This window comes from Coloeus monedula, assembly GCF_965178545.1.
Source record: "Coloeus monedula genome assembly, chromosome: 7".
In the NCBI taxonomy this organism is placed as follows: domain Eukaryota; kingdom Metazoa; phylum Chordata; class Aves; order Passeriformes; family Corvidae; genus Coloeus; species Coloeus monedula.
This window is the reverse complement of record NC_138787.1, coordinates 22,743,087-22,766,712: the sequence shown is the minus strand read 5'-3', so window position 1 is coordinate 22,766,712 and position 23,626 is coordinate 22,743,087. Positions and strand designations below refer to the sequence as shown.

At 37.1% G+C, this 23,626-nt stretch overlaps 1 protein-coding gene across 1 annotated transcript in view; it reads right to left on the bottom strand.

Moving 5' to 3' along the window:
- Nucleotides 1-23,331, bottom strand: part of FIGN (fidgetin, microtubule severing factor) — a gene marked incomplete at both ends in the record, with an annotated part of 85,235 nt that extends 61,904 nt beyond the window's left edge. The window contains one exon of the mRNA XM_082285584.1: nt 23,298-23,331. Coding sequence (XP_082141710.1) covers nt 23,298-23,331 — 34 coding nt within the window. The remainder of the gene's footprint in view (nt 1-23,297) is intronic.
- Nucleotides 23,332-23,626: the final 295 nt, after the last annotated feature.

The following is a 23,626-nucleotide window of genomic DNA, read 5'->3' as shown; positions in this document are numbered from 1 at the left end:
GTGAAGTGAAATGTTGCATGGCGCAAGGTGACCCAGTCTCATTTAACAGATTACCAAAATATAATCAAATAAAACCTATGATCTTTACACTGGCAAAAACAGTGCAGCAAGAGGACAAATGTGATTTTAAAAACTTAAAAGACCAATTGAAATGAATCATGTATATTTTTACAATGTAAGTGACTCCTCTGCAGCTATCCAGTCCTTGTAAGAGCATCCATATTGAGAGCAAATTTTAGTACAGGCAGGTTCAGCTTTCCTTACAAATTTTTCCTGCCACTATATCTAACTCAAAGCAAATATCCCAAATTCAATTAAGCTGTTTGATTACACTAAAAATAGTCCTTGCTCTTCATCTTAGTATCTGCTGACAGATAACTCATAGTTCACAGGGAACGTATTGTCTAACTGCATTAATCCACAGCTGGGGAAAACAAACAGGAAAAGAAAACTCATACCAGTCTGATGATGTGTGTGCAATTCAATTATAACACAATAAACTGCCTTGGGTTAAGATTACCAATAGAAAACTTTAGGAAGCACAGATTTTCTGAAATAGATCTAGACTTAATTGACAGAATTCTTCTCAGCTTGTTTTTAATTGTTGCCATGATTTCCATACACCTTTCTCTAATGTGTTTTCTGACAGCGACTGACAAACTTGAGATATTTTCATGATGGACTTCAGATGTAATCCACTATGGCAATTCCTCCTTTTCTAAACCCTCACATTTAGTCCTTCAAATCCATTCACTGAGAGCTGCCTCACCTGCCACTCTGATTGCAATGCCTCCCAGACCCTCATCAGCTCACCTCATCTATCCACTGTCACACAAACTTGGGCTCGATTTGTTGAAATGGAGGAAACTTCTCCTAGGATCAAATGATGTAATTTGGGGCTGAAATTAAGTGAAGCTTGCTGGTTTGGAAATAGTGTTAGGTGAAATTCTGTCAAACAAATCCTGAAAAATAAACCAAAACAAAACTATGAATTCATGCCTGTATTTTGCAAGGAACAACACCCAGAAAAATAATTTTGAAGCGTTTTAAATTAATCACAGGAGACCTGAAAAAGCATTAGCAAGATTGCATGAAACTTTTCTATTTTTAATTTTTTTTAATTTTTAGATTAATTTTTAAAATTAATTTTATATATCCTTTTGCAAAGAAGATAAGGCAGAAGATAAGAAGAGTTAGGGGAGAGGTGACCAAAGCTGCAGAGTTAAAACATCCACAACTTCAAAAACGTACTACTAATACATTAGGAGATCTCTTCCCAGATTCATGCCACTAAACACAAGGCTTTAGAGCCTGAAAAAAATATCTAAACATGTGAAAGTAAAAAAACCTCTCTGTATAATAAAACAGCAATAAAAATCCCCTACCAATTACTCTACTGTGTTCTCAAAATAGGAGCAGTATCTCTTATGCCCTAATTTTATCATTTCCTTTGCCCCATGTTAAAACGCCAGTGTAATTATCCTTTATAAAGGTTGACTGAGGTCCCTGTGCAAATCTGCTCAGGGTGATAATTTAGCTGGCTTTTTTATTTGTGGAATTTAGGCAAGAATGTTTCAAGCTCTTTGTCAAAATAACTGCTTGATCTCCTTTAGTATTTTTTTAATAGTTAAAAAAATAGCATTTTCTAATAAACTGAGGGAGAGTAAGGTTAAATACTCCAATTACTAACTTGTAAGAAGAGTAAAACATAAAAGTTGTGCAAAGTGATTCCTAATTTTGATGTACTTGGAGTCAATTCTCAATATTTAATGATACCTGGAAATGTAAGTCCCAGTAGCATGATATTAAGGAATATTCTTTAACATTTCCACAATGCATTTAAGTGCTACTGCAAATGTTTTGTCATCAGTAATTAATAAATTCATTATTTCACATTCTGATGACTGTCAAAGCGCCAGACTTCAGTTGACACAAAAACTTCCACTTTAAAAAGAGAGATTTCAAGTAACTTGACCAAAAGGAAGATCTAAAGTGCTGAAAACTTAACTGCTTTTTCCTAATTAGGTGACCTGGCCTGACAAGTTAAAAAAAAAACCTAAAAAAAAAAAAAAAAAAAAAAAAAAAACCCCAAAACAAGCCCTCTAATCAACCAAAAAAAGCCTTCCCAGCTACTCTACACCAGAGATGTTGAAAGGGCATTATTAACATGGCTACACTCCACCTAGGGGGGAAATCTCACTTTCAAAAAGTGGAAGCTTCTTTATCTATTTATTTAAGCCATACTGAAACATGGCTTTCCTGAATGATGCTTTTATTGTACAAGCAACACAAAGATTGCTACTAAAAAGCCATCTTGCAAACGATGAAAAGCAATTTAAATGATACAAAAGCAACTTAAACTCGTGATAGTTTCTTCCAGTCATACATTTGTTCTAGTTCTCTCTCCAAAAGCAATTGACTTAGCAGAGGTACAACTCTTACACACATAACGCAACTGCACTTGCTGCCTCTCTGTCTCTCAACAACCACAACCACCACCACAACCACCACCACCACCACCATTACACAGGAAAAGGCCCAGAGCAGATGAGAGAGCGAGGACGGTGCAAAGGTGACCCTCAACAGCTGCAGATAACCACGATGTCCCACAAACATTCTCCCTGTCAAGCTCCCCATGAGCAGGACCATGGGATCTTTCAGACGAAGCACAACCATAGGAAAACCTTTGCCTACATTCCTCGGCCCTTCCTAACAAATACTGCCAAGTCACAAAATACTGCCAGGATACAGCAGCTCTCTCTCTTTCCACCACACCAGTTGTACTTTGTAGCCTGTCAAAAAAAATTCCAACTGAACAAAAGAAACACCACACTTTTTTTTCCCCCTAAAGTCTACCACTCTCTCATCTCTGCCTTAAATACACTATTTTCTTCTGGCAGAACATTTTTTGAGGTACCATAAGTAAGACTCTTTCTACTGACTGATTCCATGAAGACTGGACCTTGGAAGGCTCTACTTTAATAATTTTTTTCCTTTTAAAAACTTTCTAATTGAGTACTCATAGCAGTATATGTATTCCTATGAAAAAGTCTACATAAATTTATTGGAAATTACAATTTTAAGACATTTCCAATCTATGAAATTTGACAGTGGAAAAATATTACTTCTCTAGAAGTTGACAGTGATTAAAAAAACTACAGAAGGATTAACACTGCCTATTAAATGTGATAGTTTGAGCCATTTTATGGAATCCTTTCTTATTTTATTCCTATTAGATCCATTAGCATATTTCCAGCTCATAGCTAACAATTGTCCACTGAATAAAAAAAAGCTCTCCCTAAACCTGCTTCAATGGCTAGATATTATGGCCATGAGTTAAAACATTCTTATTTCTCATCCAGTGGCTTTACACACTGCAGTCACATCTCTTTGGAAACTAAACACCCAGCTGAGCACTGCAGCCCGTCCCACAGGGCTTGTGGCAGTGTGGGTGCACTCTGCTCCTGCCTCAAAGTCTGCAGCTCCTGCACAGTTCCACACCTGGGGCGCTTCACACTCTGCCACCCATTACTGACCTAGGCCAAGAGACAGACAGGCAGGTCTTCAATTTAAGCTTGCATGGCTCTTTTTACAGTCATGTTTGCAAACGTACATTTTTATTTCAGACCTATCTTCCTACCTCACTGAGCTCCTCCAGATCCATGCTTGATGCACCCACTGTTTAGGTACCTGCAACGGCCAATGCGCCTCAATGGCCAGCGCTTTACTGAGCAGCCTACGAGGGCTGCTTTGTGGCAGCTGCAGTGCTATGCAAGAACTCAGATAACTTATTTAGACCCAGTTTATCTCCCTCTAGGACAGCAAATTAGTTTGGGCTTCTATTATTTTGTATTCTTTTAATGGAAGGCAAAATATTTTTCCATGTGAACAATTAATTGGTAGTATTGTGTGGCGACTTACTAATTTGTAAACCATTATTTAACATCAGTCATCTTGTCATAAGATCATGCAAAGCTTTCCTTGCTCCACAGTGACAGTCAATGTTCTCTTTTAATGAGAAGGACACAGGCTTGGTAGAGTTGTATGTTATTTTTTCCTCTAATTTTCATTTCTGTGAATACTGCCACAACACATAAGTTACTCTTAATGTAACTCTAAGTGTTGGTAAATGCTATAGAAAGTTTACATAGCAAGCCTGTAATTCTTAATGCATCGAATTTTCTACTTTAATGGTTGTTCATCTGGTATGATTTCTTAATGGACTCTTTTCAAAAGAACTAGATTGTAATTAATTACACTCCATGATTATATACATGAAAAGGATTGGATTGAACTTTTACCCTTGACATACACCAAGGTGAAAGAAAAGATACAGGCTATGGCTTAATAGTTTTACTTAGATAAATGGTGACATTTCTTAATAGAACCAAACAATTCTATGTTTTGTTCAGACAACTCTTTCTTCTTTTATTTGTGTCAAGCAGGTATCAGAATTGAGACGGACTCATGTCACTCAATGGAAATATGTCAGCATTCAGCATCTTACTTTGCATGGAATAGTCTGGTACGTTGAAAAATTCGACAGGCCGCAAATTGTTGAAGAGCTTTCAAGTATTTATTTAGATTGGGTATCAACCTTTATCATAATTCTCTTTTTTTTTCTCCCAGTTACCAACCTTCACCTTCTCAGAGCAGGCTGAAATATCATTTAGTTGGTCTGTCCTTGGGAGAGTTTTCCAGAATATAAAAAATTAAACCCCACAATGCTGCTGTTCATTTAGTTCTGTTTGCATGCAGCTGTGGAGTCTCTACAGTGCATTTTCACACATATGTTCCTACCAAAGTGCTCACTACAAACAATTTTAAACCAGAGGCTAGTTTTTTAAGTATCTGAGAGTAAAGAACCAGCGTAGTAAAAGACAGAGAGCTTGAGCTCTAATTTTTCAGATTCTTGCCATGTATTCACAGGAGGGCTGTTTTGAACTTGTCAAACCAAGTCTTGGAACAAGAAACTTGGACAACAATGGGTTCTTCTTATCATGACACTCATTTTTCCAGTCTAAGATTTTCAGCTGTGATGATCTGGAGTCCTGTGGACAGATTTCCAACAGATTCTACCAGAGAATATGAACATGCTTGAGAAGCCTAGATTCAGTTTAAAAAAGAAAGCTGCTGCTATTGTCATCAATCTTCTACTGTCTGAACAGAAAACAGTATCAAATACACTAATAAATCCTTTCTGGTTTTCCCCACTACCTTTTCAAAATTTAACCCTTTTACAAGATCACCTTGTAATCTCATCTGACTACCACAAGAGTCACTGCCTGCTAGATCACAGTGCTACTCAAGCAACTTTCTTTAGACTCTGTTTTAGCACCTGAAAAATAGGGCAAGACTTTTGGAAATGTGTGTACAAATACCCGAATGACTGACATTTTTATATTGCTTCATGTGTATCAGCTATATTATGAAAAGAACACAGTTTTTTAGGAAAGTCCAACTAGAGCACAGCCTGAGGCATAATTTCTATAGTTTAATCAGTGAATCACTTACTTAGCATCGCACAGCTCCCTTTTCTTTGCTCAGTATGCCAAAATTGTTCATCTCTCCAGAATCATTCAGCTAAACGTACTTCATCATAGTAGGAATATTAAAAAATAGCTAGGCTTGCTGTGTCTATTTATCAGAACCTGAAATACTGTGAAGTTTCAATTTATTGCTGTGCCAGTTCTGTTTCAAGAGTAAAACTGAAAGGCATGTGTTTAACAAAACAACCTGTAACTGCTTTGAACACTATCTCAGAGTCCATGAACATGCATCAGAGTGTTTATTCCCATCTAGCAGAGACATTTATCCTTAACAGAAACAGATCATGAGAAAACCCTAAAATAAAAAAAACTGAAAGGAAGTCGGATTTCCCATTTATTATTTAAAATGTGCTCTCCACAACTGACAAATTAAAGGAGAGTTTACAAGCATCTGGAGAGAAAGGAACAGGAGCTCGGCAGCAACTGTGCCAGCCCCATATGGCACCATGTGCAATATGGTCCTGAGCTGCCCATGCAGTGCTCCATTTGTAGAGCTGGACACAAACCAAATCCTGCAGCTCAGGACAGAGGATGGAATCATATCAATCCCAGCTCCCTGCAAAACCTGAACGTAGCTCCCAGAACCGGCACTCTGTGCCCAAGAGAGTACTGGAGCAGGATGCTGTGAGGGAGCCCATGAGCTGCCCTCAAGGAAATTTTGGCTTGCCCAGAGGGATGGGGGAATTCACCTCCAGCCAGGCTGAAGGAAGAACACATTGGCCCCTTTCATGGCTGGATGAGCTACCACAGCTGTGGTTTCCAAAGAAGGTTGAAAAAAAAAAAAAAAAAAAGTCAAGAGAACTGTTTCTCCTGACTTCATCTCTGTTGGATTTAACTGTATCCTCTTCACATGTGCTCTTACAGAGAAGTGGGGCACCCAATACAGAGACCTGAATCTCAGCTAAGGACCTTGTGTGTTATAACTATACAGAACATAGTTCAATACAAAATTTGCATTCAAAAACATTAACAAAAAAGCTAAGTAAAATATCTGATCCACACTTACACCAAAATTGAACTGAATTCACAGCAAAAACTCACATGACTGTCATCAATCTTCACTGGAAATATGAGAGCTAAGAATTTTGCTATTGTATATTGTAATCATTGTACTACTTAATAAAAACAAGAATTCGAAAGTTTATTTGAAAGTGGTGTGCTGAAGTATGAAAAACTAAGCTAGAATCAAGTATCCCAGGCCCAAAACATAGCTTTGACATGGAAATATTCTGCTCTATTAGAAAATTAGCTCAAAACATATTTCCTTAACTTTGCTGAAAAAGGCTCTTCCACTTAAACACATAGGTCTGCCTGCTGTTTTAGAGCTAAGAACATGCACACTTATCAGTAAGATTGAGGCTTTAATCCTTCCTCTGGTGGGCTCAGTAATAAAGTGGGGATAACCACGCTTCCCTACTTTGTAGGGTGTTGTCAAAATTAATGCTCACAGAGCCGTCAGTAGGTGAAAATCATTATAGCTCCCATCCTGCAATTGCTAATTCATGGGCTGCCTGCTGCACACACACTGAGCCTGGAAAAAGCTAATTGAGTCCTCTGAAGGTGCAGCAGTTTGTTCAGGCCCCATCAATAAAGTGTTAAGAGTTTAAAAAACAAAACAAAACGCCACACTGCTATACTAAACATGAACACAGCACAATTTTCAAATGATCCTGCAGACCAGAGCCTCTGGGGCTAAGCATGGCACAGGAAAAGCTTTTATAACACAATACTTGGAGGTATGTATATGTGTATATATATAGATAAAGATGTATGTACAGGGATATAAAAATACAGCCATTAAGCCAGCTATTTGGTGTTACTCTGTGGACACACACTCCCAAACACACACTCCCAGGCAAACACAAGCCAAAGTGCAGACAGCACCTGAGCTACAATAAATCAATGATTGTATGCGAAGAGATGAAAATACAGACACAGAACTGATGTATATTACTACCTTCTATCCTTCCCTGGACTTGACTCTGATTTGGAAGACGGAAAAAAAACTCTACTTGATTGTTCATTTTGAAGAATGTAAATGAAATTAAGAAAAGATCTGAGCCAAACTAGTTTGCTGATCAATATATCCTACAAAACCAATTTAACTGATGTCAAATTCAGATAATTCACCTGACGTCACACTGGAGAAACCAACCATGAACACCTCACAAATTATGATTTTGATCCAATTGTTAGACCCGAATTACAGCAAAAACTGGTCTTTCTACAGCTGTTAAAGCAGTGACCCTGGCAGAGCATGCTTTTGTGCTGAACTTTTTATATCACCAAGCCTATTAATCAGGTGGCAGTTCAAACTGATGCACTTTATATAGTTGACCCTGGCCAGCGCTTTAATTACTTGGTATTAAATGGTAATTAAGACTTTTCACATTCAGGTTTAATCCAAAAAAATTCAGTGTAAAATCCAGTAATTTAATAAAGAGTTGTGTTCTTTACTGTGCTTCAGCCTGGACACTAAGGATGCAGCAATTTACTATTGACAAGCACTAAAGGAGCAGGTCATTTCACAAGTATAGTGTGGACAAAGGTGAACCGGGCAACTGATGAAATCTGTGGCCAAGGCGAAATAGCAATCTCTGAGCCAAATGGTAATAAAGTTACTGAAATGAAGCAGTGTAGCTTCTGAAGTGAACTGTCATAAGGAGGATACAAGCTTCAGGATGGCTTGGCCAAAGTAATTAAAACTTTATTCCCTGAGAGCCAATGAAAGTGGCTAGCCCTACCTCTGATTTTACATAAAGCAAAAATAGGTGTGTAAGTCAGCAAAAAGCACCAGCAGTTGCAGCTAGCACTCTACGAAACAGCATCCACCTCTCCAGAAGTATCTGCAAAATTTACAATAAGTGAGGCAAAACAAGAATCATGCTTTAATGTTCTTTCCCGTACTATCGAATTGTATCTCTAGATTTTCTATGACATGCAAAAACCAAGTAGAAATGCAGACAAATATCACTGTCCAAAATTCCCTGCTAAATCAAAGACAATTACTTCCCTCAATAGCTATTAAAGGCAGATAGTTTAATCATTGGAGAAGCAATCTAGTGCATAGGAGTCCAGAGATGTAGGCTTAACTCACAGCTCTGCTACTGACCTGCTATATGACCTTGGGCAAGTCTCTTCACATTTCAGCGCCTCTTTGTGTCCCTATTAACCTTTGTGCGTCTCAGCTATTTAGAATGTAACCCCTCTGACGCAGAACAGTCTCTCACTACATGTTTTTACAATACCAGCACAACAAGGTCACCATCTTGGTTGAGACCTCTAAGTGCTACAGTAATCCAAATAAATAAGAACAATATATTCAATTATTCAGAATCCCACTTACACTTATTCAATTTTCCCATAACATCTGGATAGCTGAGACATCACCACAGATTAAAATGTGCATCCTACATCCTTTTAATTTTAATGTCTCACCTGCTGTTTGTGTAATTGAAATTTGTATTGATTTTCATAAACCAAAGAACACCTAACTCACTGCCTAAAACACAAACAATGGAATGAGCCATTGGTATCCAAGTTATTCAGAACACATAGGAAATAAATCATTTGTCTGAAAGAAGAAACAAGAAGGTCCACCCAGTATAAAGTTTGACTCAGCAAAGCACTTAAGCATGTCTTTAAGTTTAAGGATGACTAGTCCCACTGAAGCTCTTAAGGTAAGCTTAAATAAGGAATTGGAGCTTCTCAGCGTTCAGGGAATATTCTGTAAAAGATGTGAAACAACCATGAATATAGGTACATTAATACACATTTTGTGAAACTGCAATATGAACAGATCCCCAAAGAAGGGAACAAAAATACACCTTCCTTTAAAAACTGGTGATTAAACAATGGATGCTTATTGATACTAACCATGCTCCCCAACAAGCACACACCACACCTTCATATGCAACTCAATGACTATTTCAAATAAACGGATTTTCTTTCTCTGCTTAACCTGTACTTTGAAAGCATTTAGATGCAGGAAAAATTTAACACAGATATTACCATCCATAACATGCTTTCTTCAAAAACATTCTTCAATAATGGTACATTTTTCACAAATTCTGTCTGTATTTTTAAGAAATACCCAAACTGAACTAAACAAGGTAAAATACAGGCTACAAGCAGAACCTAGAAATAAAATTAAAGAAGAAAACCTAGGAATTGTACACTAAGGATGTTATCTAATTTATATACCTAGAAGCTTGAAGCCAACAAACAACAAATATCGTAAGATTTGGTTACATAAGCAAGCTTGTAAAATAGAACGCACATTGACAGGAATCATTCTTCTTTTCTTGATTCAGATATAGATACTTGAATACGCTCACCTTCAACTCATGCTGTCTAATTCTGACTCTTTGGAAACAAAGCAAACACAAAATACGAAAACATTAAACACTCCCAACTGAAAATTGTTACACAAGCACCAGCAGCAGAAAAGAATTGTAATTAAAAATGTACTGACCATAAAAGAAGCAATAAGCAATCATTTTGGCAGTCCAACTTTTGTAAATCCACTAAAATCCTACCCAAAGAAAAGACTCAAGTCTATGCAGGTACTGATATATCAAAAACATGCCATGAATGACAGTATAATAATAACCATCACTAAAAGAAAATTTTAAAAAAGAAAGTAAAAGAAAAACCCATATGTGGCTTAATAGCTACCTTTTCAAGAAAACTGAGAGCTCTAGGAAAAATAGAAATCTTCTATCTTCCCCAGCCTCATAAATTTTTACTGTCCAAAGTCAAGCTTGGGGTACATAATTGTTATTTTTCACAAAAGGTATCTTGTTCATAAGTATGGCATGAAGGTAGGATGAGACAATGGTAAAATTGTTGAATAGGTTGGAATCTGCACAACTTATTAGCACTATAAAGGGACTATTAACTGAAAAAATATTATAGAAACCATTTGTGTTAAATATGTAAAGTTTGTAGCAAGCATAAATGCTAGTGAAATACAAGAAAAAAGACAGCAAGAGCTCATGCAATAAAAGGTATGTCCTTAAAGATCTTTTCTTCTCCTGAGAATTGAAATGTAGTGAAAATTTGGAAGATGCTGTTTCTTTACCAAGGAGCTCAGTTACCATAACTGATACACATTACCAGCTTTAGAATTCTAATTGTGTTTAATGCAGTTTCATGTTGCATCAAAGTACAAAATCAATACCATTTGTCCAGCAAACAGGAAAAATGGAATCTATAAACTGTTCTTATTGAGTAATTAAACACCTATTATTGTCATGAGTGGTGAAACAATGAATTTGATCAGACAAATTTTTGCGACAAAACACTGCAGTGATTAATACCTCCCTACGTATTAAATAAAAATGACTGCCTTTTGTGCAGTACTGCTGGCAGAAGAACAGGAATGAGAGAAGTAGTTGCCAGTGCCACAATAACAGGCTAACCTTGAACTGAACTCCTTTCCTCAAGAAATTAAATGCTGTAGCAGGACTTTAAATCCCTCCACTTAGAGCTCATTTGTGTTTCACGTAACCTGCAGTTCCTGAAGAGAACTCATTATCTTCAAAAGGAGAATCCTTTTATAATTTCTTTACAAATGTGTATATTGTTTCTGCAAAAAGTATTTCATATCAGAAAAGGGCTAAGAGTATTAACAGTGTAAGAGAGGCAAAAAGGCTCGTATCATTAAGACACCATTTCTGCTTCCTGGGAATTCAAACGTCAACTACAGTGGTACGGGAAAACGAATGAGAATGAGGTTAAAGAAAATGTACCTTTACAGCAAAATTTTAATCTGTTAGATTGATGCTAAACTGCCTTGGTCTTTCTGCTGCTATATGCTGTATTTCTATGTATAGAACTCCCTCCCCCAATGCCCCTCCTGTAGCTTTGGCTTCCTATTTTTCTTTTCACTTAGAATGATGCACTAGGAACAACTATAGAGTACAAAAGATGAATCTATGGATGTGACACTTGTAAAGGGTAACCCTATTTCACAAGTGAGATGGGACAAAAAAGAAAGAAAAAAGGCCACAGAAGCAATAACTGCTCACTGAATTACCATTAAATTGTAAGATTTACAATCCAATGTACAGTAAGTGCATATCTAATGGAGTTTGTCCTCTAAAAGAATATAAAGTAGATCTTTGCAGCATATGATGTATGAAGGGGGGTTTTTGTTGTTTTTGGGGGTTTTTGTTGTTGTTTTTTGGGTGGTTTTTTTTAAACAGGACACACAGAAAACAGATGTGCACATAAATTCCAGAATTTTTATACATATAAGAACTGAGCCAAAGCCAACATTAAATATGAGAAATGCAATATGATTAGTAGGATCTGGCTTTGCATTTTCAAAACATCTCACATTCTACAAAGAGAGATAAAAGATGAGTAACACAGCCAGTCAATACTGCTTTCACAGATATCATTGGTAAAAGCAGATCACGTATTATAAATTCAGTTTATTGCCTGATCTACTAGAATTCAATTAAATGACTTTTTGTAGGGGATGGCAAAGCAGCTGCTGACCATTTCCAACATCTTCTAAACAAAATATCTGGACAGAAGTTTTAGATCACTATTTATTACAGCCTTGAATTACCGACAATATTTATTTTCATATAATGAGTATAGTATGAAAAAGGCTCATTCACAGCACTATTATTCGTAACGTTTGCCACTAATTTCATTGCTCTTATTCATATGAGCATAACTGCTGAGTGATTTAAGTTTAGAAATAGGCAAGGCATGTTAAACAATTATTTAAATAGAAGCAAACTTTTACATTAAATACAGGCATATTGCTATTATACAATATTATGAGGGTATCAATAATAATGTTTTACAGGATGACTCTGGAAAATTCTAGCCTGTAATAAAATCCAAAACTATCAAAGAGACAAAGGAACTTTTGGCTGGATAAGCCATTCAAAGAGCAGCAAGGCATGTAATGTTCTGCTCTCTTAATTTGAATAAAGTTTTATTTTTCTTAGCTAGAAACTTCAAGTTTCCACAAATGGCATTAAAACTTTCATTCTCCTACCTAAAAGGAAGTTTGCCTACCACACAAATTTTACTGTTATCTGGCTTTTATTTCACAGGATTAAAAAGCAACGCAGAAGATCAGCAACGATAGCCTTGTTCTCTTCAACCTTAGTGAATCAAGTTCACTGGAGGTGAAGCAGTGGAATTATCAGTACAAGTGGCTGTGTCATCAAAGCTTTCTGAGAGGTAGTGTATGGAAATGCCTAAACAAACAGAAGCATAAAAGCTGTCTGTATGTGAAAAGGCTCTCCCAAGGCTTTTCATTAAAACAATTCCAATTGCAGTTTCACGATGCAGCATTTTATTATGTGAGAAATATAAAATCTTGACATTTTTCTAAATGTGAATGGGTTAAAGAACCTCTCCACGCTACAGTGAGCCTGAGAATTTCCAGCAGCTGATGAAGACCAGTTGACCACCTGATACTTTTTCAGCAGGGTGATAAAATTAAAGGATTGCTTTGATTTGCTTGAAGGATTACTTTCTATAGTTAATTGTTTAAAGTGCACAGTCTTACGAAAGGGAAAAATATCAAGAAGGTTAATGTAGAGTGAGCTAATTGCAAGCTGATTACATTGTGCAAAGCAAGAGATATTACCTGTGTTACATACCATCACAAGGACTAGCCTATTCTACCCTGCTGCTGCAGCAAACAAGCTGATTTGCTAACAAAGTGGTCAGCTCGGGCACTTGCACAGCATCTCGTAGGTCCACAGGCGATTGCTTCACATGCAGAGAATCTCAAGCTCCATTTTCCAATCTGATTACACGGCTCCTTATTCCAGCAGCCTTAAACCTTCATGGCAGTTTACCAACATTTTCATCACTTTTTCTTTTACAAATCAAAAGAACTGATAAGCTCTCAGGTACCCGGGATTTCATAGTCGATGGCTGGCAGGCAGCCAGCTTCCCTCGCAGCACAACTGTTCCGTGCCACAATGCAAAAAGCACGCTGAATTTAACAGATAGCACAAAACTATTAGAATTTTGCAGTACGTACAAGCAGGCAGCATGTTTCTGTCTCTGCAGATGTTAACAGTTCTGTTCAGTCACATTTATAACATGCCTAGACCCAAAGAGACATCTCTAAAAAGAAAAAAAAAAAGAAAGAAAAGAAAAACCAGAACAAATGAAGACAGCACTGTCACTAAGTCAATTGCACTACAAAGTGTGCACTCAAGTTACTTCATTGGAGTGCTTCTGAATTACCAGTAATTAGAGATAATGTTAAAAACATTTGATAAAAAATTAAGAAAAAGGAAAACAAATCTTTGCATCATATGAAACTGTTTTACATAAACTATTATTTTACAGTAAAACAAATGCAAAAAAAAAGACACTGTTGTGTATTTTTGGCATGTGAAATGCTTATATAAAGCATTAAAATAGCCACAAGGCATACCTGGGTTATTCTTTGGCTCAAAAACACCACTTGAACAATGAAAGAACAAAAATGCGATTCATATTTGTAAATGTGAAACATCTTTATAAAATGTTTATTCTGAGGTATATCATGTAATGTCTAAAAATCTGAGGTACACAGGAAGAATTATAAACATATATATGTAGACATATCTATAAAAAGAAAATAAGGGAATGCAGAGTGACAACTGAGGAAAAGATTATCTTACAAATCTTAAGGATTCCAACAAAAAGAAATCCAATAAAAAAGAAATGGAGAAAGAAACTTCCTTATTTTTTGGTTAAAGAAAAAAACCATAAATATTAAACCATCAAGTTTTTACTTATTGCTACCAAGGCTTGCTCTCCCATTCGAAAAAATTGACTATCCATGTTATTATTTGCATAATGTCCAAAACAGCCTATATGGAACTAACGTAACACAAAGTTAATAGCACAGAAAACAATTCTCCCATGTCCCCCCAAGCAAAACATTTTTTTTTTAAATCAAGTGGATCAAACTGAAATCTGAGGAAATACGACCTATTAAGTATTCTTAAAAGAAGAAATGCAATTTTGCATATCATCACTTTTATCATAAGGGAACGGGGATGGAAATATGGAGGGTAAGACAGTAAGTTATGGAAGGAGGGGGGGAAGAAAAAAAAAAAGTACAACTAAGCTGGTGCAGTGGCTCAGTACTCCAGATCACCAGTGCATTGACCCTCTGTATCTCTGAGTCATTAGCTGGAATCCCAGCTCTGCCTTCAGGAGTAGGGATTTGAACTCGCACACCGATGCGGTGCGATTCGGGATCTTGAGCGTGCCAGACAGAGGGGTCATTCTCCTTGGTGCGGAGGAGGCCGGCAGCCCCCGGGGAGGGCAGGGCTGGATGAGTGACTTGCGCCCGGCACAGGCAGTGGACATGCTGCTGACTCAGGCAGGGACACTGACAGGCACCGCTGCTTCTCCCCATCACTCCTGGACGGAACGGTTTTAGGCCACTGGCGCTGACAGGTACATGCAAAATTCAGAGGGAAATTATCCACATCTCCTTACTCGCCTCTGCGCACGCACACATGTGTACTTGTATGTATGCACCTCTGTGTGCAGCTATACTAATGTTTACATGCATTTATGGAGACATACTGAAACAGGCTAAACTGACTGCTCTGCAGCCATATGTAGTGCTCAGCACTGCCAAAATTTTCCTACACCAATTCTTCTCCTTACTATAGCTACAATGTCCATATTTATGTACACACAGAAGCTACATACGTGTACCCTACACACACCCCAATCACATACGTGTAACACTGAGTGCAATTAGCATTACCTTTAAAATAACAATCTCTAATTTACATAGAAATTTCCTCTCTGATAAAATACAAACCACATTGTAAACCAGCTTCTAATACCAACACATTATTCCCATGAATGATTCCTAGTAAACTGTTTATTACAACTGTAAGGTTTGAGAGGGTTTGCTGCTTGCAGATGCAGGTTGTGGGGTTGCCTTTTTTTCTCCCACCCCCTCCTTTTTTTCCCTTCTGATTTATTGGAGGGTGAGCAAACCCACTTAAACTATAGTTGTCCATATGAATCACTAATTTTCATGTTTCTAATTAAAATGTAAACAGTGTAATGAAGACATCAAGTTTTTAGGCAAATGTCTCTTCCAGTGCCACTTGGGGTATGGTAATTACTGAAGCAGATCTATGGATGCTCCCGAATCCTCTACAAGTCCAGATTAAAAGCATTACTGCTAAACCTTGCTTTTTACACCAGGGAATTGTGTTCTCTAACCTATTCCCAGTTTGCTTACAGATGCATATCTGTACAAGCCTTTATAACTAGTCATTAAAAAAATAAATAAATAAAAATAGAAGTTTATCACATAAATGGAACAGTTTGTAGGGGAAAAACTGTGATTTCATTTAAAATAAAATTTGATTTCACTTCTATGATTACACATAACTAGCATAGTAAAAGCTGTGCTGAAAACTTATCATCTTAGTGCTTCCTTCAGAAAAATAGATTAGGCATTACTAAAAGAATTTTTAAAAAAGAAAAATGGTATTTTGAGCTTGTATGAAAATTCCTATTGTCCCAAAATGCTTGTTTCACAGTCAATTAATTTAAGAACATATTATTCAGGAAAACATTAATAAAAAAGAAATCTATTCACTGAGAAAAAATGTAAATGGCCATTGCAAATAGAAAATGCTTGATGTGAAACTGAAAATCTTTTGTCATATTTATTCCAGCCTTTATGTCTATATCTGAAATTTGTCAGATTTTATCCTAAAGCAAATGACCTCTCCTACATTTACCGAAGGAATACAAGTCCTCTCCTGCTTACAATTGTTAATTGAGCCTGTCTGCTACAGCTTCTCTTTCCTCTCCAAATAAGCCAGGATACTTGTTTTACATATTTACTGCCAAGCACTTCAACAGTCCTCTATTTTATTATAATACTGGTGTCCCCCCACCTCCCCCCCCCACCCCCACAACTCCTTCTGGAAGATTTTTTTTTTTTTTTAATGTACAGCAAATAGTTAAAGCTGCAATCCAATAAAGCATCTAAAATGCCTAGTACAAGAAGAGGTTTTTCCCCCTCCCTTCATGGACTCAAGTCCATATTCTGAGTGGTATAGCCAATTTTCATATTATTTTTACATAAATGCTAGACAAGCATGTCTGCATTGCTAACCTGGATCACGAAGATGAGAGTGCACAGAATGTACGTGTGCATATGTGCACGTGCATAAACATTTTAGTGGCTGGTTCACCATTTCAGTTCTATTTTACTAGTAAACTACTGTATACAAATATGTGAATACTTCCCAGTAGAAAAATATATCTACAGGATTTCAGATTACATCAAATCATAAAGCATCTTGTCTCTCAAATCATAAATGCCTTAGCAGAATAAAACAAAACAAAGCTCTATTTAGGCATTGCCTTTAAATGTATTGTTCCAGCAAAATCAGATTTAATTAGACAAATAGCATTTTAAAGGCTACCGCTTTGTAACATGGTACTCTTGAAAATGATGGGGGGTTGCAAGTGAAAACACTACTCTCATTTAGCTCTGTGGTTAAAAAAAAAAAAAAGCAAAGATTACACTTATACATGCTACACATTTTTTTTTTCTTTTTTTTCTTTATTATGGATTGAGACAATGGGGAAATCTTATGTCTTCGCAACAGTTCCAAGGCCATACTAATCAGGTGTAATTTTTAATAAACACTGACTGTTTGGTGCTCATTCGAGGTATTTCATTAGGAGGTTATTCATTTAAAATAAATGTTTCAACCACATCAAGCTGTAACCTTTCTTGAAATGTAAATGAATGGTTTAAATGAGAAGATTAATAAAGAAGGGATGTTCCAATTCCAAGCATGGCATGCTATGTATTTTTAAATTTGTCTATGCCAGATGCTGTCAGTCAGAACAAAAAACTGTCCAAGCAGACAATCTGTGCGTCTGAATGTTGATCATGTTGGAAAGTAAAGGGGGAGGGGAGAGAGAGTGTGTCAAGGATTCATGGTCCTTCATCTTTGCAGTAGAGCAAACACGTCTCTCAGTATAACGACAGACAGCTGCTTCCACTTTCTAATGTGCCCTAACTTAGATCACTGAAAGAATTGTCAGCACTCAGAGAAACACACAAAGATAACACAGCCAGCTGCCATGAAGGGGGAAACAGCACAGCTCAGAAGAAATGGGATTTGTTCCATTTGCATGATGCTGGCTCCCTTGGGCCCCTTTCTTTCAAATCCAAAGCACAAAAGACAACACTTAACATATTTGCTTAAAGATGACAACCTCATGTTGATTTCATTTGGATGTAACAGTGTCAGGATTACAGATATAAGAATATATTATATCTGTAACAGAGACTGACAAATGTATCCATCAGTGAAACTGTCTGATTCATCTGCTTATACAGCCATTTTACCATCCCAAGGGTGCCATCTAAGTAGTAACTTTAGAAGACTGAAGGTCTAATTTTATTACACCACATTTCAACCTACTAAACAATATTATTTCTAAAATAGATCATTTTTATTGGAAGTCTCCCTGATGAAAATCCAGTAGACACCAGAGAATTTATGAACTGTATGGGTCCTTTGAACTCAATATACTGCCCATTTTAAGCAACTTTCTTTACACACAATCAAAACCTAAACTCAAATAATTGAAATTGAGTTAAAACAGAGATAATAATGGTGCCTATTTTAATATTACATCATAGTCTGTTGTTATTTGAATGTCTGCTGATTGGCAGTCCATCGCTTTTTAGAGTGCTTCTTGTTACAGTTCTGTATCAATAAGACTTTCTCCAGTAGAAAAACTATGATTAATTTTTTTTTTTCAATATACTTTGACCAGCTACACAACCTAATTTTTGCTTGAGGTTTTCACTGGGCACTCCAAAAGTCACGTGGAAATGACTGAAAGCCGAATACATTCCTCATCACATTGCACTCAGCTGCAGAAACAGAAAACCAAACTAAAGGGTAAAGATTTGCAAGATCCCCTGTCAGCACAGTTTTGTGGACCAGCCTCTTTTTTAATCAGATGAAACAATTAGGCCATGGTCAGACTCTCTCTAGTTTCAAATGCATTACACTGAACTGTCTGACAGCCTAAGTATCCCCCCAACACCACCAAATGACTCTGCATAATGCTCCCTACTTTAACTGCTTTGTCTAGAGGAACTCGAAACTGCTTGTTGCTATCTGCTGCCACCAAGAACTGCACTGTAATTCACTAGATTGAAGTTGTTTTGTAAAATGGAGTTAACTGCTGTACGTGGAATTTCAGCAAAGCAGATGGTTACCAATCATTATTTTCAATTTGTTTAGTTTCAAGCAATGGGGCTGTTTGGGAGGAGCAGTAAGGAGGACAGGAATGGAGAGAGCAGCAAGGTTAGATACACTGGCTTGCAATGCAAGCAGTGCTAGATGGCATAGCATTAAAAGGAGGGAAAAAAGGTCTCTACTCAGAACTGCAGCACAGCTAAACAAAAAAACCAATTTTAAAAAATGGGAATGGATAAAACCAGATTTTATATACAACTATGGACAAAAAAATGAAGAACACAACATTTGAAAGGGGGTCCAATCTATCAGTCTCTGGTTCAAGAGTTACCTTACATTTTAAATATTGGAAATGGACTTGAAAGTTTCCAAAGGTAAATTGTCTCTATTCACGTTTTGCCATCATTCAAATTTGAATCATGCTCCACTATAAGTGGTTCAGTTGTTGAACTGGAAAGGGAAAAGGGACCATTTATGCACAAGTGCACATGACCAGAAATTAAGCTGTAAATATCTGGGCTGGGCCATTATTGTAGTCAAGAAACATCTGGGGCTGAAGCTGAGGCGAGGCCCCACTCCTTCTGTGTTCATGTAATTGCTTGGATGATTTATAACTTAGTGTCTATTAAAAATGATTTAAAGAGAGATTTGGAGCCTGAATTTTAAAATCAAGATGGCTTTGCTCATGCTTTCATTTGTTCAGGAGCAAAAAAAGAAAAATCCTTTTCTGTTCTTCTCCCCTGTCCTATGTTTAAGAGGTACAATGTTCCACCACAAGGACAAAATTCACATTTTTCTAAATTCAGACCAAAGACATGACACATACACTTCCAGCAACCAAAGTCAGTGACCTGTCATTCAGCTTACATTGTTGCTTGGTGCTTTAATATTCCCCATGAAAATTGACTCTGAATTATTTTCCCAGCATAACTTTATTTTTTCTTTTTAAATCCTATAAACTGTATCAATACATTCACAGCATATTCATTTGTTCCTGCTATTTTGAACCATCCATGAGCCAGCTAGCTCTGCCTGCCACCATGATGCCACAGGTGGTATGGGCAGAGGCTCTCCAGCAGGCATCCCACCGGAACCCAGAAGGGACCACAGGCACTGCATCCCTTCTGGGTACATTTCTGGCTCCAGGACTTGCTTGCTTCCCCCTGATAACTTCAACACAGCCTGATTTTGTTTTGCCTTTTAGAACAAGCTGGAAAAGCCACAAATTTGATAGGGTGGAAGAGAAAGGCCTACGGTATTTGGGTTTGGAGGACAACAGTAAGGGATACACTTGGACAATAACAATCCTCTACCAGCAGTTATCAAAAAAAGAGTGGTCCCTACCAGGCAGAACAGCAGGGCCAGTGTCTGACTGTAAACAACTCTGTCATCAAAAATCTTGGTTATTTAAGACTGAATAGATACCCTAACTATATTTCCAACCTATTTCCATGACGGCCGAAGCTTACTTTAAGAGTACGCCTAACCCTGCAGAGATTAGGTTTGTAGAGGAGTTGACCATGACACCCTCCAGGTGTTACACCTCCTTTCTTTATTGAGGTTTCGGTACGTTCGGCAGTTTTACTGCAGAGCTGCACCCCACAACACAGAAGGAAGAACCAAGTTTGCAAACCTGGGTGTGTGCCAAGGTTGAAGTGACACACTAGTGACTGTCTCAGCCCCCTGGGAAAGAGAGGATTAGATGAATCACAAAACAATGTCACAGTTACTTCTCCAGTAAGTTAACTGTCTGTTGGTCACAGGTGATGAAGACATGGAAGTTTGACTTAGTACTTCCACAGATTTTACTCTGTCCTGGAAATTTTCCCCCTGCATCTCCATAAACTGTCATTATACTTAGACTAACAAAAACTCTGACATTTTGAAGCAATGAAAAACTTTGGAAACGGGATTGCTTGAATCTGGGAACATACTACCTAAATATTCTAAACTGTTCACAGGTTGTTGTCAAACTTCCCCAACAAAATTTGGTCGAGTACCACCCATAAGGCAGATACCATACACTTCATATACCAAACAACTTTTATTTTAATTATTTTTGAAGAAAAGGTTAGGAAAAATGGGAACTGAGCAGAGCAAGGTAACCTACAAAATAAACAAGACCAAAACCTTCCTCTGTTTTTATGTTGCACAGAAATGTAGAAACCCAAAAATGAAGTAAAGCTTTATCGTTCATCATTAAATTTGTAGCTAAAATGCTGTATTCGTGCAATTTCTCAAGTAGAAATTGCCCATCTTATACCACTACACTTTGAAGTAAAGTTGTCTAAGTGGTTAATGACACTCTGTGCAATGAATTTTTCTTAAATATGCATTTCTCCCTAAACATACACTCTTAGAACAAAACTGAACTATGGATTGGGGGATGTCTTTATTTCTGGTGTCAAATCCAGAAATACTTGTTCGTTTCATTCTACATCAGTAGATCTAAGGAAAGTTGAAGTAGACTATCAGATTAATTTGAATTATTGAAAACTTGATTGCTAATAGTGATATACTAAAGTAGAGAATCACAGTGAACTGGAGAACAAGTATGACTTCACATAAATATCAACATTAGTAACATTAATCTATAAGAGAATAAAAACCTCACATCTCACAAAAGAAAAGGGTTGAGCAATTGAACCTAGGCGACTGGAGCACCGTTAACTGAGTTTAATCCCACCTGGATTATTTATGATCCAGATTTTAGTACATAATAAATTTTAGTACCTAATTGTGGAAGTCTCAAATACTCTGCACTGGCTTCTGTAGTCTTTACTACAGCAAAGAGCAGTGCATACCTGAAGAAATGTTTCTACCAGGTGAAGAAATATCTGCAAGTGAGCAATATAGTGGATTTGAGTCTACTTTCATAAAAATCACCACTAAGGAAAAAAAAAAAAAAGCAAATACAGAAACATTCCCCAGATTAAAGAAGGTAAAAGAAAATAAAAGAAAATCACTTACTGTAGCAAAACTCCAGGAATAATGAGGAATACAGAGATTTTTTAATGGAACACAAACAGAATTCTCTTAGTAGGTGCCAGCATTAAAACTTTGTGCAGATGATTGTGCGGGTGAGGAGATTACTGCTGTGCCCCATAGAGGCTGGATGTCTGGCCAAGGAACTGTTCAGCAGCTACAAAATACAGAGGAAGCTACCAGCACTAGATCTGTAAGCAGTACTTATTCTTTTTCTTTTTTTTTAAAGCATATTTTATGTACTCTAATACACTGTAAGCATTAATACAGCAAACCAAACCTCTAAAGGATTCCTGTCAAGTATAAATACATGCATAAACACAAGATATAATTGAAAAAGTCTTTGCTTAATGAGCTCATGGGTGCTTTGGCACAGTGCATAAAATGTAGATTTGAAATTTTAAGATGATACATCAATTCCCATAGTTGAACTTCAGAATCAACATAAGGAAATAAAATCTATTCAACATCAGTTCAGTAAGTTACTCTAACATGAAGATACACCCTACAAATAAAAACAATGAATTTTTTTATCACCTCCCAGAGTACTCATGAAGTGTGGATATTTTTAAAGGCAAAAACATCTCAGGGTAAAACCAGGGTCAAATTTTGCATTGGCATAAGTAAAATGCTCTAATATACCTAGTCAATCATATACTAGTTGAAACACAGTCCACAGAGCACTTAATAGCTCAGCCCAACAAACATATCACCAAGCAGAATTTGGCGCACAAATGCAAATGAATAGATTTTCTTTTCCTTAAATCATACATGATTTTTATCCTTATTATCTTACTACCGACAGCAAGTAAGTCGTATTACAGCTAACTAGGAAACTTTCTTGCTTGAAATCCAGCACTGAATTTCCCATACCATTTAATACACTAGTAAATTATATTACAACATAACAGAAATCCCTCCTGAAAACAGTTATCCTATAAGAAACACGCATATGCAAGGTTTCACCCCCTTCAGTGCCTTCTTACCACATAATGAACATATTAATAGCTATCCAGTTCTTGCTTACAAACTCTAGAAAATATCCCAATTTGTTATCGGGGGTTTTTTTGTTTGATATAGTAAAAAGAAACACTAGAAGAAGAGTAGTTATTTCTCCTCTAAATAGTTAAATGGTAAGTTAATATCTTTCATGAAAACTTCATTATTGCAACGACACAATACTACCGAGCCTATTCATACTTAATTTTCTTGTAGAAATTACATTATACAACATGGCATATAATCGGTTCTGAGTGGGGGTAGGAGAGAACCAGTCGTTAACTACGACTAAAATTAACAGTTTTCCAGTGCAGTTGTCTTCTAATTAAATTAAGTGTAGGGCATGGTCATTGAGATATGCTATAATGATTTGCTTGGAAGTATTTTTCCCTTTTGGTTCCCCCCTCTCCCCTCCCCATCAGAATACCTTACACCTTTCAAAACTAGAACAGCGTAGTGGAGGGGGGGCAGTGCTTTTGGCAGATACCATGCCAAGGCATGTATTACTCACCATCCTTCCACCCACAGTCAGGAATGCAGCTCATCTATTTCTTAGCTCTTTCCACTAACTCAAATGCTCAATACTGCACCTCAATTGCTATTTCAAAAAGACAAGCTTCTTAATGACAAAGTAGGCTGCCATTTTAATAGCAGCAAAATAAATAAAACTGTAGTGCTCAATGCTGCATCAAGCTACAGTGATGCCTGTATGTACTCTCAGCTGTTAGGGATTACACCCAAACCCAGTTCTGCTCCAGGACAGCTTCCAGCTGAGTATCTGACAATGCCAGTACTGTACCCAGGAGCTGAGAGCCAGAGAGCCTTGCGCCCCAGGAGCAT